The sequence below is a fragment of the Phodopus roborovskii genome, unplaced genomic scaffold, assembly GCF_943737965.1.
Source record: "Phodopus roborovskii unplaced genomic scaffold, PHOROB, whole genome shotgun sequence".
Classification (NCBI taxonomy): domain Eukaryota; kingdom Metazoa; phylum Chordata; class Mammalia; order Rodentia; family Cricetidae; genus Phodopus; species Phodopus roborovskii.
Window position 1 is genome coordinate 15,859,371 of NW_026126567.1, and position 17,513 is coordinate 15,876,883.

General features: G+C 40.1%; 1 protein-coding gene across 1 annotated transcript in view; it reads left to right on the forward strand.

The window, feature by feature from the left end:
- Positions 1-17,513, forward strand: part of Cpq (carboxypeptidase Q) — a 363,792-nt gene that overhangs the window by 58,746 nt on the left and 287,533 nt on the right. The window contains exon 2 of the mRNA XM_051202536.1: positions 14,302-14,752. Within this exon, the coding sequence (XP_051058493.1) occupies positions 14,323-14,752 (430 nt within the window). The 5' untranslated portion in view covers positions 14,302-14,322. The remainder of the gene's footprint in view (positions 1-14,301; positions 14,753-17,513) is intronic.

The following is a 17,513-nucleotide window of genomic DNA, read 5'->3' on the forward strand; positions in this document are numbered from 1 at the left end:
AAGATGAATGCTTCACCAATTTTATTGGCAGAAATAAAGCACTTTAATTACTCTTAGTTTGAAGGATCCTAGTACCTGGAAACCAACACTTTATGAAGTTAGAATCCCATTTCCCTTACTCTATTCTTTATTCTCTAAGATGGTGGGACCTCAGGAATATTAGTGCTTAGGGTTAAATACTTAAATTTACCTTCCACGAGAAGAGAGTGTGTGTTCTATGTTTTATCTGTGCTTCTGATGACTTCACATGCTCGAGACTGGACACTACTTGTGGCTGTGTGAGTAAGTGACAGAAATGCAGATGCTGTCATCAGGGTCAACCACCTCATGGTCAGCTTTGGGTTTTTCACTTCTATACCTTTAAATTTAAAAAACAAAAATTGCAAGGCCCAAATACAAAGTCTGCTGTAAGGTTCCTAGCTGATTTTTTTCCATTACATTTTTATCCCTATTTCTTGTCTCAAAAAGCAGGCAATGGAGTTTGTTATTCCATTATGATGCCAATAGAGAGTTACCTTTGTGAATGGTAGAAATGTTTAGTATGCCTGTTGTTGCAGAAGAAGAAGAGGAGAATGGGGAAGTGAGCCCAACAAGTTTTCTAATGTAGAAGTAAAAAATGCTTATTATGAAACAGTCAACTATCAGGACTCTCTGTCCCTCCTAAAAAGATTCAATCCTGGCTTATTCTGATGAGACGAGCAGGAAGGGGACATGAAGACAATTTGACATCTGCACAGAGTGGTCATGAGCCATTCATTGTAGCCAGTGGGAAGAGAAGGTTCTATTGTTGGGCTATTCTCAGGCCTCCACTCTCCATACCCTAGCTCCTGGGATTCTTCTGGGCAGACATCAGTATACAAGGTGCTCCACTCCCATCATCCCATGAGCCTCTGTGGTAGCTTTAAGGACCTGTGGAAGCAGAAGGAGAGTGTCATGAATGCTATGAGCTATCCCTTTGCCTGCCTATTAGGATTGACCTCTCTTCCTTCAGTCCCCTTGTTTCTACAAGATGTATATGTTATTCAGAAAGTTATCATAGCTTTTAAAAAAATAAAGGTATAGTTGGGTGGTATAGCATGCCTTTAATCCCAGCACTCAGGAGGCAGAGGTAGACAGATCTCTGTGAGTTTGAGATCAGCCTGGTCTACAGAGTGAGTTCCAGGACAGCCAGGGCAACACAGAAAGAATCCCTGTCCCGCAAAACCAAAAGAAAAAAATGGGTATAGCTGTTTGACACTAGTGAATCTTAGCCCAAGATGGCAGCTGGGCATGCGGCAGAGCTGGGCATGCGGCAACCCATTTCTCTTTCATTCTGACATAATTTTGTTTCTCTCATTTGTGGCTATTTCCAGAAGTAAAAATAAGTGATGATATTTGAAGACTTGTTTAAATTTCTTACAGGTCAGTCAAGTAAGTAGGTTTTCCTTTCGGAACAACTACAGAATATGCAGGACAGTATAAAACCTGAAGAGATAGAATCTGTTGTACCCTTTGCCTGCTTTCCTTGGGAGAGCTTCTCTGTAGCTACCATGTAACAGTAAATCCAGGAACTTGTCATTGGTGTCATTTGTAGATTTTATTGAGGCTTTACCAGCTGTTCCTAGGTGGGCTTTCCTTAGTGTAAAATCTATTGCACTGCTTTTGAATTCTAAATAGAATTGAAGATGCACTTAAGAACAAAGGTTTGTGTTGGGTCTTTCATTTTCTTCCTGTATTGATTGCCCTCCTGTTCTTCTTCATGTGAAAAACATTAGATCTATTTCAGGTAGTACAATCTTTATGTCTACTGTGTGTATCAGTTACTTTTCTCATGGCTATGACTGACTGGAAGCAGTTTAAGGGCATAGTCCGTCATGGCAAGGAAGCAGGGTGACAGGAATTTGAGATGACTGGTCACATTGTATGTATAGTCAGGCACTAGAGAACAGACAGGAAGTGAGGCCAGAACATAAAGCTCAGCCCTCCTATAACAATCCACTTCCTCTTTCAAGGTTCTGCTTTCCAAAGATTCTATAACGTGACTTTCCAAAACAGGGTCACCAACTGGGAACTAGGTGTTCAAATACAAGAGCCTAGGGAGACATTTCACATTCAAATCACAACATTCTACCCTGGCCCCCATAGGCCTATGTGCATCTCATAATGAAAAAATTGTTGCTGCAGTTTCTTGTCCTGCCAGGTCCTGCCACCCTTCAGCCCCAAATAAGCACACAGACACTAAATTAATTATAAAACTGTTGGCCAATGGCTAGGGCTTCTTATTGGCTAGCCCTGTCTTAATTATTAACCCATTTCTATAAATCTAAGTATTTCCATGTGGTCTTATCTTACTGGAGAAGGCTCTGGACCTTTTACTCCTTTCTTGGCTACATGGTGTCTCCTTGGTGACTTCTTTCCACCTCCTCTTTCAGACTTCTCCTCATCTCCTAGCCCTGCCTATCTTCCTGCCTCTATTGACCAAATATGTTTTATTCATCAACCAATAAGAGAAACACATATACAGAAGGACATTCCCCCATCAGTAAATGGATTTACTCCAACTTCAAAAGTCCCCATAGGCTTTAACAGTCCCATGGTTTACAAGTCAGAATATTTTGAATTTAATAAAGACCCTTGACTGTATGCCTCCATAATATTAAAAGCCTCAACTAGACAAACACTACACTAACCATGTAAAATGGTACTGGGTGAACAATCCCTTTCTAAATAGGAAAAGTGGGAACACCTGAAGGAAAGATCAGACTGAAGCAAGACTCAAAACCAGTGAGCAGATAGCAACCACTTAGGACCTCCTTGCAAAGGTTCCAACAGAATCATACATGGCCCAACTTTTGTGACTTTCTGAACCCTTGGTCCGAACATCTACAAATTCCTTACTCAGGAATGTTTGATGCCTATAAAGCCAGTACCATATAGAGATGCTATGCATGGTGCTATTTTGCTAACAAGATCAAGATGTAGGCTAGTCTCCTAAGACCATAGTTTATTAGGCCCTGTACTGCTTCCTGGTAAAGACTTGCTGATGCTAAAAAGGGGGTTGGTTTCCTGTTTGTTTGCTGTCATTCTAAGCTCTTCCAGTAGTGTTCTCAGGTTAGATTCTTTCCTTTCAAATAAATTTGCATTTCACAAGCTGAAGCCTTCAATGGGCAGTCTGACCCTTAAATGGTCACCATCCACTGCCTGCTTCCTGGTAGAGAGCTTCAATGGTGCTAGTCTCTTTAACAATTGTAGTTGCGTTCATAGTACCCAATTTGTATGCAAATCTAAACTTCTCTCCACAGCCTCCAGTTGCATATTTCTCCTGTCTTTCTGTTCTACTTGTTCTTTTACACTCTATGCCTGGATATCAGCAGTGAGCAGTAAATATGATGTAGCCTTGAATGCTATCCTGTCTTTAGATTTCCTGTAACAAACAAATATGTCCATTACTTTTAAAAACACATTCATTTCAGTTCTTAGGACACAGGCAAAATACAACTAGACCCTTTGTTAGACTATAGCCCAAGTGGCCTCTATCCAAATTCTCAGTAGAGAATTCACACTCTGAAAATGTGTGAGTCCCCACAGTTTTCATGCCTGTCCAAATTTTAGTCTTCCAAAATCCCATCAGAATGGCTCACCAATCTCCATTTGTAATATTCACAAGTGTCTCTAACCCAAAGACACAGAATCTTACTTTTTTTTTCCCCTGCTGACCTGTTCCAAAAGCCAATACACCACATGATCATTTTTATTACAATAATTACCCCACTGTTCATAGCAATTTCCTGCATTTATTACCTTTATCATTGCTGTCATCCAGTGCCTGGCAAGATGTGAATTATGGAAGGAAGGGTGCATTTTGGCTTAGACTTTGAAGGTCTGGTAGGTACATCAATTCAGAGAAGGCATGGCCACAGGAGTGTGAGGAAGTTGATCACAGTCAAGAAGTTGAACATGTACAGGAGGTGGAGCCATGCTACAAAACCTCTGAACCTCCTTTCTCCTTGTGGACCTCCTTTCTCCAACAGGGCTCTATCTCTTGAAGGTTCTGTTGCAATCCAAAATAGCTCCACTAACTGAGAACTAAGTATTCAAACACATAAGCCCAAACAGTGGATATTTCACATTCAAACTATTCTCCAAGGCTAGGTATCAAGGAAGTCATAAACATCAGCAAGAGGGAAAAGCTGTATAAGTGTAAATTGTCTCCCAGTTTGTGACTCCCTAATTCTCTTGACCAAAGGCAGAGGTGAATATATGCTTGAGATGGTGCATGTGTATTAAGCATAGTTTTCCAGTCATAAAGAAAGAAGAGCCACTGTAGGATGTACATTGTCTCCTCCTTCATATCTCCTGTTATGGTTGCCTAAAACTAATTTTGGTTTATCTCATGCATTTCTTGCCTGTGTTTATGCATGACCATATTTGTTAGGCATGATTAACTCCTAATTTCAGGAATAAAGCTGCTCCTAGAAATCCAAAGATATGTTTACATAGTACTTTCCCAAAGTGGGTCCACATTTTAGTGGAAGGGATGGACATTTAGGGAGATGTGCTGGGTAGTTTTATGTCAACTTGACACAAGCTAGACTTATCTGAAAGGAGAGAATCTCAATTGAGAAGATGCCTCCGTAATATCCAACTGTAGGGCCTTTTCTTAATTCATGATTGATGGGGGAGGGTCCAGCTCATTGTGGGTAGTACCATTCCTGGGATGGTGGTTCTGGGTTCTATAGAAAAGCAGGCCCAGCAAGCCATGGTGAGCAAGCCAGGAAGTAGCATCACTCCATTGCTCTGCATCAGCTCCTGCCTCCAGTTTCCTTCATAGTTTGAGTTCCTGTTCTGACTTCCTTTAGTGATGAATAGTAATACAGAAGTGTAAACCAAACCCAAGCTGCTTTGGTCACAGTTTTCCATTTCTGCAATAAAAACCTGAAATAGGAGGAAATTTTGTTCAAGTATAGTAATTGTATATGCAGAGGTCTGACAAGGACACATGGAAGCATGTTTTGTGAATCATGGCTAGCTCAGATTTCAGAAGTCTAGCGGAGATTCCAAGGGAGGGCAAAAGCACAAGTGAATTTCTCTAAAGTTTAAAAGGGTGAATAAAAGTTCTAGCACAGGTAATTAGCAAAGGAAAATGTTCAGCCCATAGATCAGAATATCTTACGGCTTTGAGGCATATGAAATAATGGCACCTTTGAGTAATTTTGAGTAGTTATCTTTGCTGATTCATAAAAATCTGGGATGAAGATGGAGTGGTGATGAGCCTGGTGAGGCAAACTATTATGCCAGACTGGATATTTTATCTAGAGGGCGGGAGGGGGGGGGCTTTCAAAAGATTTAGAAAGAGGAGGGAGAAAATTGAATTATAAGATAACTGCTGTAGAAAGCAGGGTAAATGGGAGGAAAGGAAGATGGAGATGGTTTTGATAGTTCAGATCCAGGTCAGGGGTCCAGAAACTAGGGTGCTGAGGAGAGCCTGGAGGGGAAAGGGTGGGTGTTAGGGCTGCTTAGGAATTTAATGTGATGACAGTGATTAGCTAGCTGCAGAGTTGAAAAGAGAGAGGGGCCTACAACAGTCCTGCCTACAGGAATGGTAGAAATGCCATACTTCTAAGGGTTCAGCAAGAAGGGGAGACTGTGGAGGGAAATTTATTAAGAAGCATGTGGATCTGTGAGCCTGAGATGCCTCTGTGGTGTCCACACTAAAGGAACTCCTTGACCCATATGAACCCATTTTGAGCTCAAGCAAACAATGACATGTAAAGCTCTGGAGGGAGAGACATCTTCAGTTAGTCTGTGGTGGAAGAGGAGACCAAGAAGCAAGCATTGCACCATTTAAAGCACTGGCCGAGGCAAACAATTCCAGGGGGATGGTCTGGGAGGAGAACAGAGACCGAGGAAGAAAAGGGTGTGAAGAAGGAAGCTGGAAGCTGTGTTGGGCATCTCAGATCATAGTTATGACACAGTCAGAAATGTGCTCATTGGCTTTAAAAGCAAGGACATTTTTAGTCCTTAAGATAAATTTCAATTGGCTTGTGGGAGAAGACGCTAGATCAATAGATTGAGGGATGACTTACAATATAAACCAGCTAAGAGTTTGGTCTAAGCTTGGTCTAGCAAGGAGTATAAAGAAATATATGACTGCTGTTAAATGTTTAAGGAAATACATAATAAATTATTAGAGCTGAAATGGAATCCTTGTTTTATAGGTAACATATAAAGGAAAGCTTCAGATAAATTGTTAAAGCTCATGTGTCTAGAGAGAGACAGCCAGGGCCAAGTCTCCGGTCTTGCAACTCTCTTTGTAAAAGAAACTTGTGAATTCACTCCAGCAGGAGCAAACCCATCCTTGTCCAAGAAAAGTAATTGTTAAAGTGATAAATCACAGCATGTACAGAAGTAAGACTGCTTTCTTGATGACTGTATTAGGTTGTTCTATAAATATTTACTGACAGATACTGTGTTTTTAGTTATGTGTAAAGACAAAATGCATTCCTTGAGGAGAACATGTTCAATGCATTTTTATAAAAGTGAAATACTATCACTATTAAGTGCTTTATAGCCTAACGTGGTGACAGACATGAAACATGGAATAGTAGTATGGGGTGTTCATCAGCCAGCTAGGAGTTAGAGACTGATAAGCTGCACCTTGCATCATGACTAACTCCTTCCAATGAAAAATGATGAAATATCACTTTGGGCAGAGCTAACAACATACACTAACAACTTAAGATACCTAAAGATGCAAGCCATGGCGAACAGCCTGCTGGATCTGCAGCATAAGAACTAATGAAGACCAACATGTTGTATTCACAGGTGTGTGTTGCTTTAGCAAAATACTTCCATTTGGGTTAAAAAAGAGAATTGTTTTTGTAGTTCTGGAGTGGTCAGAAGCCCAAGATCTAGATGCTTACATGGAGTATCTGGTGTGGGCATCTGCTTCCACGGCTGCATTTAGTTGTATCTTCTAGAGTGGATGAGTAGGTGTCCTTATATGGAGAACGAGTAGCAATGCTTTCAACTACGCGCCATCTAGTAAAACTACTAAAACCCATGTGATGATAGGGTTTTAGTCTTCATCTTTTCCCCAAAGCAGCACTTCTTAATACTGTTGCATTGAGGATGTTATTTCAATGTGAATTTTGGAGAGGACACTATTCAAATAATAGCTGAAAACATGACTGTGACATGGAGTAGCAAACAGTGGGGAATGTATTTCAGACCTAAGAGTGCTTTGAATTGTATTTAATGTAACTCTTACAGAAAAGCAGCAACCCAGCTGGAAAACATAGTAAATGCACGATGGTGAGATAGGGTGGGGCACAGTTCCAATATAAGATAATGAATTTCTGATCTGGTGAGGTGAGGGTGAGGGTGGAAAGAAGGAGGGTTGGTCAAGAAGGGGTAAGTTATGCCGAGTACTCACCTCCTTTCTCTGAGGGAGAGAGACATCCAGTGTTGTCCCTAATGTAGTAATTAGCCATTGGGATAGCCTAGGGTAGGGGATGGAAGAGTTGAATCAAAGAATCTGTGTCTGGTGCTGGATATTTAGACTTTTAGGAGTAGCAGGAAGCTATGCAGACATTGCACAAGAAACTGAGTTGTGGAACTGTGTTCACAGACTGAAAGAGCATAAAATAAAAGTGACAGTGGCTAAAATAAAAGGAGTATCTTTTCTCAAGCGACAGGAATGGTAGTGGTTTTACGGCTGAGTGATGGAGGACAAGTTATCTTGGACTTGTTCCTATGGTTATAAAAATAGAGAGATGTAGCATCTATGACCCCTTCCAGATCAAGTCATAAGACTTCCTCTGGCTAGAAGGTCAGCTGGAAGAGGGAGGAAGATAGTTGTTTAACTCAACTAAGCTAAATCATTAGTTCCTCATCTCATGCAACACAAAGACTCCCATTATTGCAATCCTTAGTTTAGTTTCCTGAAATGAACATCATAGATGATCTATGTATATTTTCAATGTACATAATCAGTATGTTACCATGGCTGCAATATAAAGGAAAGATTAAAGGAGCATGATTTATAATGATGTATTTTAAAAAATGAGTTCTGAAGCATGGCTACAGTAGAATGAAGAATGAACTAGTTCCTAAGATAAGTGTGATGACAGGGAGAGAGGCATTCAGGGGTCTGACAACAGTGTTTCTGTGCTGCACATGGCATGGGTGTTGGTGTTCTAGCAGCTCTTAGTAAAGTTTTGAACAGAACAGCATAATAAATATTTCTTGAAAAGATCTACTTGCATTATAACTGCACAAAAATGATTTTGTATTCGTATGCCTAATAGAGTTACATTCATTCCGAGGGTGGTGGTGGATTCCTGTAGTCTCAGAATCTGAGAAGATGAGACAGGGTGTCTTCCATGAGTTCAAGGCTATCCTCTGTTCTACAGTGAGTACTAGTCCAGCTAGGGCTGTATAGTAAGACTTTGCCTCAAAATCAAATGACACAAAAGAAAAACAATTATAATATAGGAGTATCTTTCCTACATAGATTGCCACTCTTGGAGTAGTACGTTTGTCTCCTGGTAAGATTCTTACAGCTGTATTACAACTCAAATGGCTGGCCTCCATAATGTGCATACTCAAAATGCCTCCTGTGCATAGCATCATCCATGTAGAGACCAACTCGCTTAAATAACTGAACTAGACACTTTGTACTCCTAGCCTACCTGAGGTTCAGTTTAGCTAGTGAAGAAAGAAAGACACTGAATATATAATTCAGTGTTCACTGTTAGTAGTGGGCTCTTGAATCATTCTTGCTTTTTTTTTTTTTTTTTTTTTTAAATCTTTTTCCAAATTGTGGTGCAATGTTATGGTGTAAAGTCATGATTTGACTAGATAAGTAACTAGAGAGCAAGATATAGGAACTGTAAGGTCAATGTTAATTAAGTTTGAATTTAATACAGAGAACCCTCTTCCTTAAAATGGCTAATGGTAATCACCCTAAATCCAGGCAGGTTCCCATGAGTTGTGAAGTGCACTTGTATGGGCCATATCTAGCAGTGCTAGGATTTAGCATTTCTGGTCTTTTTATTTTATTTTATTTTTTTGATCTATGCTCTTAATTAAAGACTAAGAGTTGTATTTATATCAATGAATCCTGCTCAGCGATAAAAGATTGAGGGGAAATGTTAAGTTTCATGTAACTACTGTATTGAGGTTTTAGAAGACAAAGTACCTGATACAAGGGAAAGTAATGAAAGCAGCGGACTCTAAGTCTTCCTTTCATCTTTCATCACACCCCGTTGCCTCTGTGCCCTTCTCCCTCTTGTCAGTCTGTTCACTCTGGAATTTTTATCAGAAGCTGAAACATTTTCAAACAATGAATTTTCATAAAAAATATTTAGACATGGAAGCAAAAAATTAGGTGCTCTTTCCTCAAAGTGTAAGTCTCTTATTAGGATATAATTCAGGGTGTGAGAAATGTTGCTTTTGCTTTCAGATTTAAGTAGAAAAGAAAGAAAATGGCATCCTAAAGTTCTGCTTTTGTGAAAGAAACTGTAGCTAGCTATGAATTGTGAAGGCAATATATGCAAAATGTGAAACAAATCTTTCTAAAATAGTGCTCCAAAGTTGCCTGTGAGTATATGTGTGCATATATAAGTGTGTGTGTGTGTGTGAGAGAGAGACAGAGAGAGAGAGACTGCGTAAACCGTAAACTTTCTGAATTCAAAGAAATGATACAGCATGGGTTTTAAAAATAGTTGTTTAAGCCCTACAGACTACAGTCAGGATATCTGAATCTTCTTCGAATCCCCCAAGACAGTGCCCCTTACCAGCAGGAAGTAGTTTGGAAAGAACGACGCCCAAATTCCCAAATATTGTGTATAAATGTTTGTTTTCATTTAATTGGACTGTTATATAAAATTAAATAAAATTAAAAAAAAAATAGTTGTTTAAAGTTTTGAAGGATATTCCATTAACTATTTTTATAGTTTGATTCCAAGGGAAGGGACAATGGTTTCAACCCTCTTTCTATAAGAATAAAAAACATTTTAAAATGTGCAGCTTAAGTTTAGACATTTTAAGTAGTTCTATAATTGCATGAAAGAATGCTGGGTCATTTTTTTCTCGGTTAGGTTATTAGTATTTGGGGGGTTTTAAATTGAAGTAAATCTTGACTTTCTTTGTAAATGAATTCTTGACTAAGGCATTGTCTACTTGTATGACAGTTTTTTTCCCCCATCACTTGGGGAAATTTACAAAATAGCCAATAGGTAATAAGTAATGTCTCTTTTGAGACTTTGAAATGTTGCCCCTGTCCTGCTGACACGGTCCTGTGTGGATTCTCTGTACTCAGGGGACAGGTGTACTGGATCACAGGAGATCTTTTCTTGGCCTTGTAGTGGATAAAGAATAAGCATTCATTGCCCACACTGTCACAGCTGGCTACATCTGTTTGTAGCTCCGCCCAGTGACTGCTTGCTTGTGGGATACTTCCTGTTTCTGCTGTGTCTTCCATGTTTTCCGGGAGTACTTCCTTCCTGTTTCTGCCGTTGTCTTCAGTGTTTTGGGGTTACTTCCTACCTGTTGCTATTGTGTCCTTCATGCCGTCTTTCCACTCACCACCTGTTTGCTGCTTCCTCTGTTGTGTCGGGGGCATTTTGTTGCACTTACCTCCCTCGGCATGCTTGTGTCCTATTGAGTGCCTGTCCCACCTTCTCCAGGTGCCCCGGAAACCCTGATTCCCCCTGTATCCCAGTTTAAGCAGTGCCAACTGCCCCAGCTGCTCGTTTCACCTGGCCTTTGTAACTACATCAGTTACGAGCTTTCCCCTCTATCTCTTCCAGTGTTTATCAGTTCTCCAGTACTATATTATATACCTAGTCTCTAGGTATAATGGTTCAACAAACTTTTGTCAAACGAATTGACAGAAGATGTTAGTATCTAAAATGAAAGAAAGACCCTTTACAGTCGAATAAAGAGAAAATAAAAATGTTCCGGTCAAGAAATAGTATTTGTCCTTGTTCTTAATTATTTTTTTCCCTTTGTGGACTCCAAAGAAATATCACTGCAGCTTACTTGATTTCACCAGTCCTTCTGCCCCTGCATAAGGGCACCTCACTGAGAAGAGATGGGTGCACAGTCCTTCATGTCTGCAGAGCCTACTGTGAGCTCTGCGGGCCATTGGAAGAGCTGGCTTCAACACTGTTCCACTCATGTCTTGATCTAAGCCTCCCTTTCCTTGGCAGTCAAATGACATATATTATTTACCATTCATAGGATAAAGCTGCACATTTTGATTTTTCTAACATTAGCCTTGATCTTTTAGGCTTGTTCTCTGGTACAATGCTAATAGTTAATAGTAAAAAAAATGGTGAGGGGCTAAGTGGGATCCTAAAGCAAGTGATAATAATAATAATAATAATAATAATAATAATAATAATAATAATAATCAACAAAAATAAAAGAAAGAAAAGGAAGGAAGGAAAAAGATTTGATAAGCATATTATTTTCTCATCTGTTGCCAAGGGAAAACTTTAGTAAAGAAAGGATTTGTTTTGATTGTTTGAGGCTAAATCTATCATAGCAGAAAAGTGCAAGAGTCAGGAGGGTGAAGTAGCTGGGCGTGCCACAGGCACAATCAGACACACAGTGAGGCATGCTGCTGCTGCTGCTGCTCAGCCTCCTTCTCCAATCTAGTCCTGGACTGTAGCCAGGGAAGTTAGTGAACCCTGTCTAAAACATATAGCTCGGTGAAATATTTTTCCTTATTTTGATTGTTTCATAAAATTTAACCTTTAAAGGTGTGCATACATATTGTGATCATAGAAACAAACAAAAACACGTGAATAAATAGTTGTAAGAAAGAAAAGCAGTCGCAATGCAGACTTGTCATACTTTTCGCTATGCTTAAATATTTATAGCAAGTTTTTATTTCTGAAGCTCTTTTGTGAAGGAGGGAAGGCCACTCTCACACCCCAAGGAAGCTAACATCTAGAGATATTAAAGGCTTGTCTACTCCTTAAATGAAAAGGTACTGAGTGACTACACTGAATCTAGCAATGGGAGACACAATGCGGGCTCATTTATCCTACTTTATTTTGAGGGCAGGGAGACAGATTTACACACAAACATAGATGTTAACATTAGTTATGATGAAGTACAGGGGGCGTAACAGCTCAGAGGTTTCATTGAATAGGGCTCCATGGAGATTATTTTTAAAACAATCTCATTGAAGAGTGAATGGATGTATTTGGCAGGAGAATGGGAATAAGGTGAGGAGGAGAGATTTGAAATATAAGAGAACGAATTTTAAGTATTGACCTTAAGTTATGAAAAAAATGTGAATTTGAAGAATAGTGTAAACCTGAATGGAGCTATGGCATTGTTGACTAAAATACGGCTAGATATGACATTTCATTTTTGTCAATGCTGCATTAAGGATTGAAGACAAATGAGTGAAGTTAATCATGTATTTTAAGTAATCCAATATATTTGGAATACTTCTTTTCTCACATTTACATTTTGCACCTGCAAAATAAAAACATCTCAGCTTGGACTAGCTACATTTCAAATACTGCATGTCTACAAGATGAGAAGTATATGTGTATAGGGTAAGGAGAGGGGGGAGTGAAGGAGGGAGGGAGAATAAACAGACAGAGAGATGAAGGGATGAAGAATGGCAAGTTTAAAGAGGTTGTCGGTGCCATTTTTAAAAGTTAGTATTTGTCAGTTGAATTTGAAATGTATCTATCTGCCTAACAGTTTATATTTCTGAGATCTGTGGTACCACAATAGCTTTCAGATTTTTGAATGTTTTGCAGACTAATATCTTTGTAAAGATGAATTAGACAAAGGAAAGGAAATTAAGAAACACTTTTTTTTGCGTGTGAGATTTGAAAAAATCTTGTCGTTGTCTATTTTGTGCTTTGTAACACAATGCCACAGACTACGTAATTAGTAATAAACAGAAATTTGTAGCCTCACTGGTTTGGATGCTGGAAAAATCTGATAGAGCGTGTTTCTTATTGTGTGGCAACATAATACAAAGCAGAAGAATAGTAAAAGAGAAGGTTCTAAAGAGCCTACTCCTGTGATGACAACATCAGCTCATTCAGGAGGGTTGGGTAAATAGGACTTCAAGACCTAAACTCACTACCCAGTAACTCTACAGATGCCAATAAACACCGATATGTCCTCTGGGAGGGGCAATCAAACCACAATCTATGCATAATTTAAAAGGTGTCTGTGTCTTCCAAACTTTCCGCCATGAGTGTAATTCTGTTTGAGCTGTGAGGTGTGGAAGCCACTAGTCACGTGTGCCTACTAAGTACCTGGAAAAAAATTGCTTGGAATGACTATGGAATTAAATTTTAAACTTTATTTAATGTTAGTTAAGTTAAAGTGAACCCATGGGACTGTTAGCTCCTTAACTGAACAGCACTAGACACTCTTATTCTCAATCTCCATGCTACTCTTGTGGGCCTAAACTCCCTGCAATGCTGAGTAGCACTCTTTAGCACAGAACTTAGAACTGGAAAAACCTTAAGTGTTCCCAGTTTCTTAATCTCACTGTGCTAATGCGCCAGTTTCTTGTTTGTAAGAACGAGGGCCATAAGAGTCTGCCTCGTGAAGTGAGGCCACCATGAGGATTAAACGTGACAGCAAGAATAATTCACTTAGAACAGCGTCTGATACATAGCAATCATGACAAAGATGAATTATGTTGTTTTTATTATTATCGTGTCAGTGATGGGTATCACAGCGCTAAAGACTAATCCCGCTCATTGTTTCTGTATTTGTTTTAGCTCTCTGCTTCTAAAAGCATATCACAGTTCCTGGAATATAGATGAGTAAATAGTTGAGAAGAACTCAGGCAATTTTAGTGGAAATGGGATTAGGGCAAGTACTGAGGGGGGAAAAAATGACATCTTAGATCACCTCGAAGGTCATGTTGTGCTGGCAAGAAGAAACGGCTCATTGGACAGAGGGAAGATGGACACCCAGGTGGACAGTGCTACATTTAGAGGGAGGTGTGACTAGCATCACTTTCACCTTGCTTCTTCTCTTCCTCCTTCTCTCTCTCTCTGTGTGTGTGTCTGTCTGTCTGTCTGCCTGTCTGCCTTTTAGCAACAAGATCCGTAGGTAATGCTTGATTCTATGGGTTCGATACACACTGTTAATAAGGTTGGCTTGTCTATTCCTGGGAACTGCATTGCTTGAATATGATGGGGGATGTTGGATGATGGTTGGAAAAGGAAGGGGGATGCTGCTTGAAAAGCAGGCCATGCATTATGGGTAGATGCTTGCGAGATCCCATTTTCCTAAAACATGTTTCTTCTGTATTTCTCACAGGAAGAAAATCAGCTGGGAACAATGAAGTTCCTCTTCATGTTTGTTAGCGTCCTTCACCTTTTATCCCTGGGCTCTGGAAAAGCTGTATACAAGAACGACATTTCTCAGAGAACATTTCAAGAAATAAAAGAAGAAATAGCCAGCTATGAGGATGTTGCTAAAGCAATTATCAACCTTGCTGTTTATGGTAAATACCAGAACCGGTCCTATGAGCGTTTGGGAGTTCTAGTGGATACTGTCGGGCCCAGACTGAGTGGCTCTAAGAACCTAGAGAAAGCTATCCAAATCATGTACCAAAACCTACAGCATGACGGTCTGGAGAATGTCCACCTGGAGCCAGTCAAAATACCCCACTGGGAGAGGGGAAATGAATCTGCAGTGATGTTGCTGCCTAGAATCCACAAGATGTCTATTCTGGGTCTTGGCAGCAGTGTTGGGACTCCCCCAGGAGGTAAGCTGTGCAACTTAATCCAACCCCACTTTTCTGTCTTACTCTTTCCCCATCTTTATCTTGGGGATTTCATGTAACCCGGGCCAGTCTTGAATTCACTGAGTATCCAAGGGTGATTTTGAACTTGCGATTCCCTTTTTCAACCTTCTGAGTGCTGGGATTATAGGTGTGTCTCCACACCTGGTTTCTGTGATGCTAAGGCTTCATGCTTGCTAAGCAAGCACTCTTCTAACCATGCTACACCCAGAGTTCCACTCCCCTGTAATCTTATACAACTGAGGTCCACTGGCATGACTGATTACGACATACATGGTTTCTACTGTGAGAAAAATGTAATAATTTCCCAGTTGATTTTTCTTAGTGAGTTCTCAGCTTCTTCTGTCTTCCTTTGTTTCTATTTCTCCCATTCTCTTTAGAAAGAGACTATGCTGGGTGACTTTTCAAATGGGCTATTATCAGCACCCTGACTTCAACATTATGTGGCAATATAGTGCATGGATATTGAATATATAGCCAGTTAGCAGTCACCTACTGTTGTAATTTTCAAAAAGCAGCCTGAGAGAGAAAGATGCCATGGGACAGAGTTCAGCTGGAGGGTTTTTAATTAAGGAAAAGGGATTGGAATAAAAGGAAAAGGGATGGGGAGTCTGTCCTCTGGGGATAGAAGCAACAGCAGGAGAGAGAGAGAGAGAGAGAGAGAGAGAGAGAGAGAGAGAGAGAGAGAGAGAGAGAGAGAGACAGAGAAAACAGGCGGGGCTGGGGTGGGGCTAGGGAAGGACAGAAACATCTGGAAAGAGGGATGGGAGGTGGGCGGGGCCCTTTTAAAGGGAAACATAGTGAATGTGCACAGGTGGTGCTCTTAGTGGCTGCAGCTGAGGCGTATCCTGTCAGAACCCCAAGGACAGGCCAGTACAGATGCCTAAACACTAACACCCACCAGTTAAACTAGAATGTACTAATGGATTAATTTCTTGTGGCAGAGAAAGTATCCTTTTGACTTTCTCTTATGCCGAGACCCAGCAGAAACATAGTTTATTTAAAAGTCATTAAAAAAAAAAAAAAAAAAACCCTCATTTACTATAGTATCTACCTGTGAGAAACACAGCATAATGATTTTTGGCACATTCACAGACTTGTTCACTCTAATTCTAGAGCATTTGGATTGTGGAGCACAATCTGATTGTTGACCATTTAGTCACCCCCCCCCCACCTCATAGAAGCAGCTGCATTTACCCCTCTAGCCCCACTCCCCAAGACCCAGGAAGCAGCTAATCTGCTTTCTGGTTGTGGATTTTCCCATTCTGGACATGCCACATGGGTGGAATAATGCACTGTGTGGTCTTTTGTGAATAATGTCTTTCATTTGGCATCACGTTTTCCAGGTCATCTATGTTATGGCTCATTAAGTGCTGAGTTTTGTTGGTGAACGGCATTTTATTTCCATTGTCTTTATCAGTCAGTGTCTAATGCTTTATCAGGCTGTATAATGCCACTATATGCATTTATGCACAAGCTTGTCTAGATATGTTGTCATTAGTCTTGTTTGTACGCCAAGGAGAAGAATTTCTGGGTCGTTTGGTAACTCTGGATTTAATTTTTTGGGGTTCTGCCTAACTGTTCTCTGAAATTTGTACCCTTTTATGTCATCACTAATAATGTATAATTTTCTCATATACTTGCAGACACTTGCATTTATCTGTCTTTTTTTTTTTGTTATAACTACTTACCAGTGTCCCACTGGGTTATTACTTCCTATTTTATTAATGACCAGTGGTATTGAGCATCCTTCCATGCTTTTTATTATTGCCTTTTATTATTTATTTATTTATTTGTTATTTGTGTGTATGTAAGTGTGTGCATACAAGTGTGTGTGAGTGTCTGTGTCGGCATGTATGTGAGGCTTGGAGGTCAGAGGACTTCTTGCTGAAGTTGTCTCCCCTCACCATGCTGGCCTTGAGAATCATATACTGCATATAGCTCATTTCTTTCTACCTTCCATGTCACGCCAGAGTTCAGGACCTAACATATTCTACACCAAGCATTAACAGATGTCTTTCAACTGATACTCCTGACTTGGTTCATTTTACTCGATTTCCAAACTGTTGCTTTCGTTGTCTTTGTAAATGTGGACCGTGTTTTGCTCTCACACTATAAACTATTCCATTGTTCAGGGTATAGTCCAAATTATGATCTGTGTTCAATGCTTGAAAACTCATTCACGCTTAAACTTTCTGTAGGACTATGCGAACTTTTCCTAGTGCTTTTATAGAGGTTCTTGTGATTGCCCCCGAGAGTCCTTTTAACCAAGATACTGAAGTGTGGGTTTTTGAACTATGATGGCTAGTTTTATGTCAACTCAATACAAGCTAGAAGTCACTGGAGTGGATGGAGTTTCAGTTGAGAAAAAAAAATTCCTCAATAAGATAGGGCTATATATACAGGCAGGCTTGTAAGATATTTTCTTAATTAGTGATTTGTGGATAAGGGCCCAGCCCATTGTTCATAGAACCACCCCCATTCAATTGGTCCAGGGTTCTGTAAGAGAGCAGGCAGAACATACCATCCATGATGATCAAGCAAATGAACAGCAGGATGGCCTCTGTGTCAGCTCCTGTCTCTAGGTTCCTGCTGTGTTTGAGTTCCTACCCTGGCTTTCCCCAATGATGAACAGCTATAAGGCAGTGTAATCCAAACATAACCTTTCTTCCCCAACTTGATTTTTTGGTCACGGGGTTTTATCACAGCAATAGAAACCCTAAGA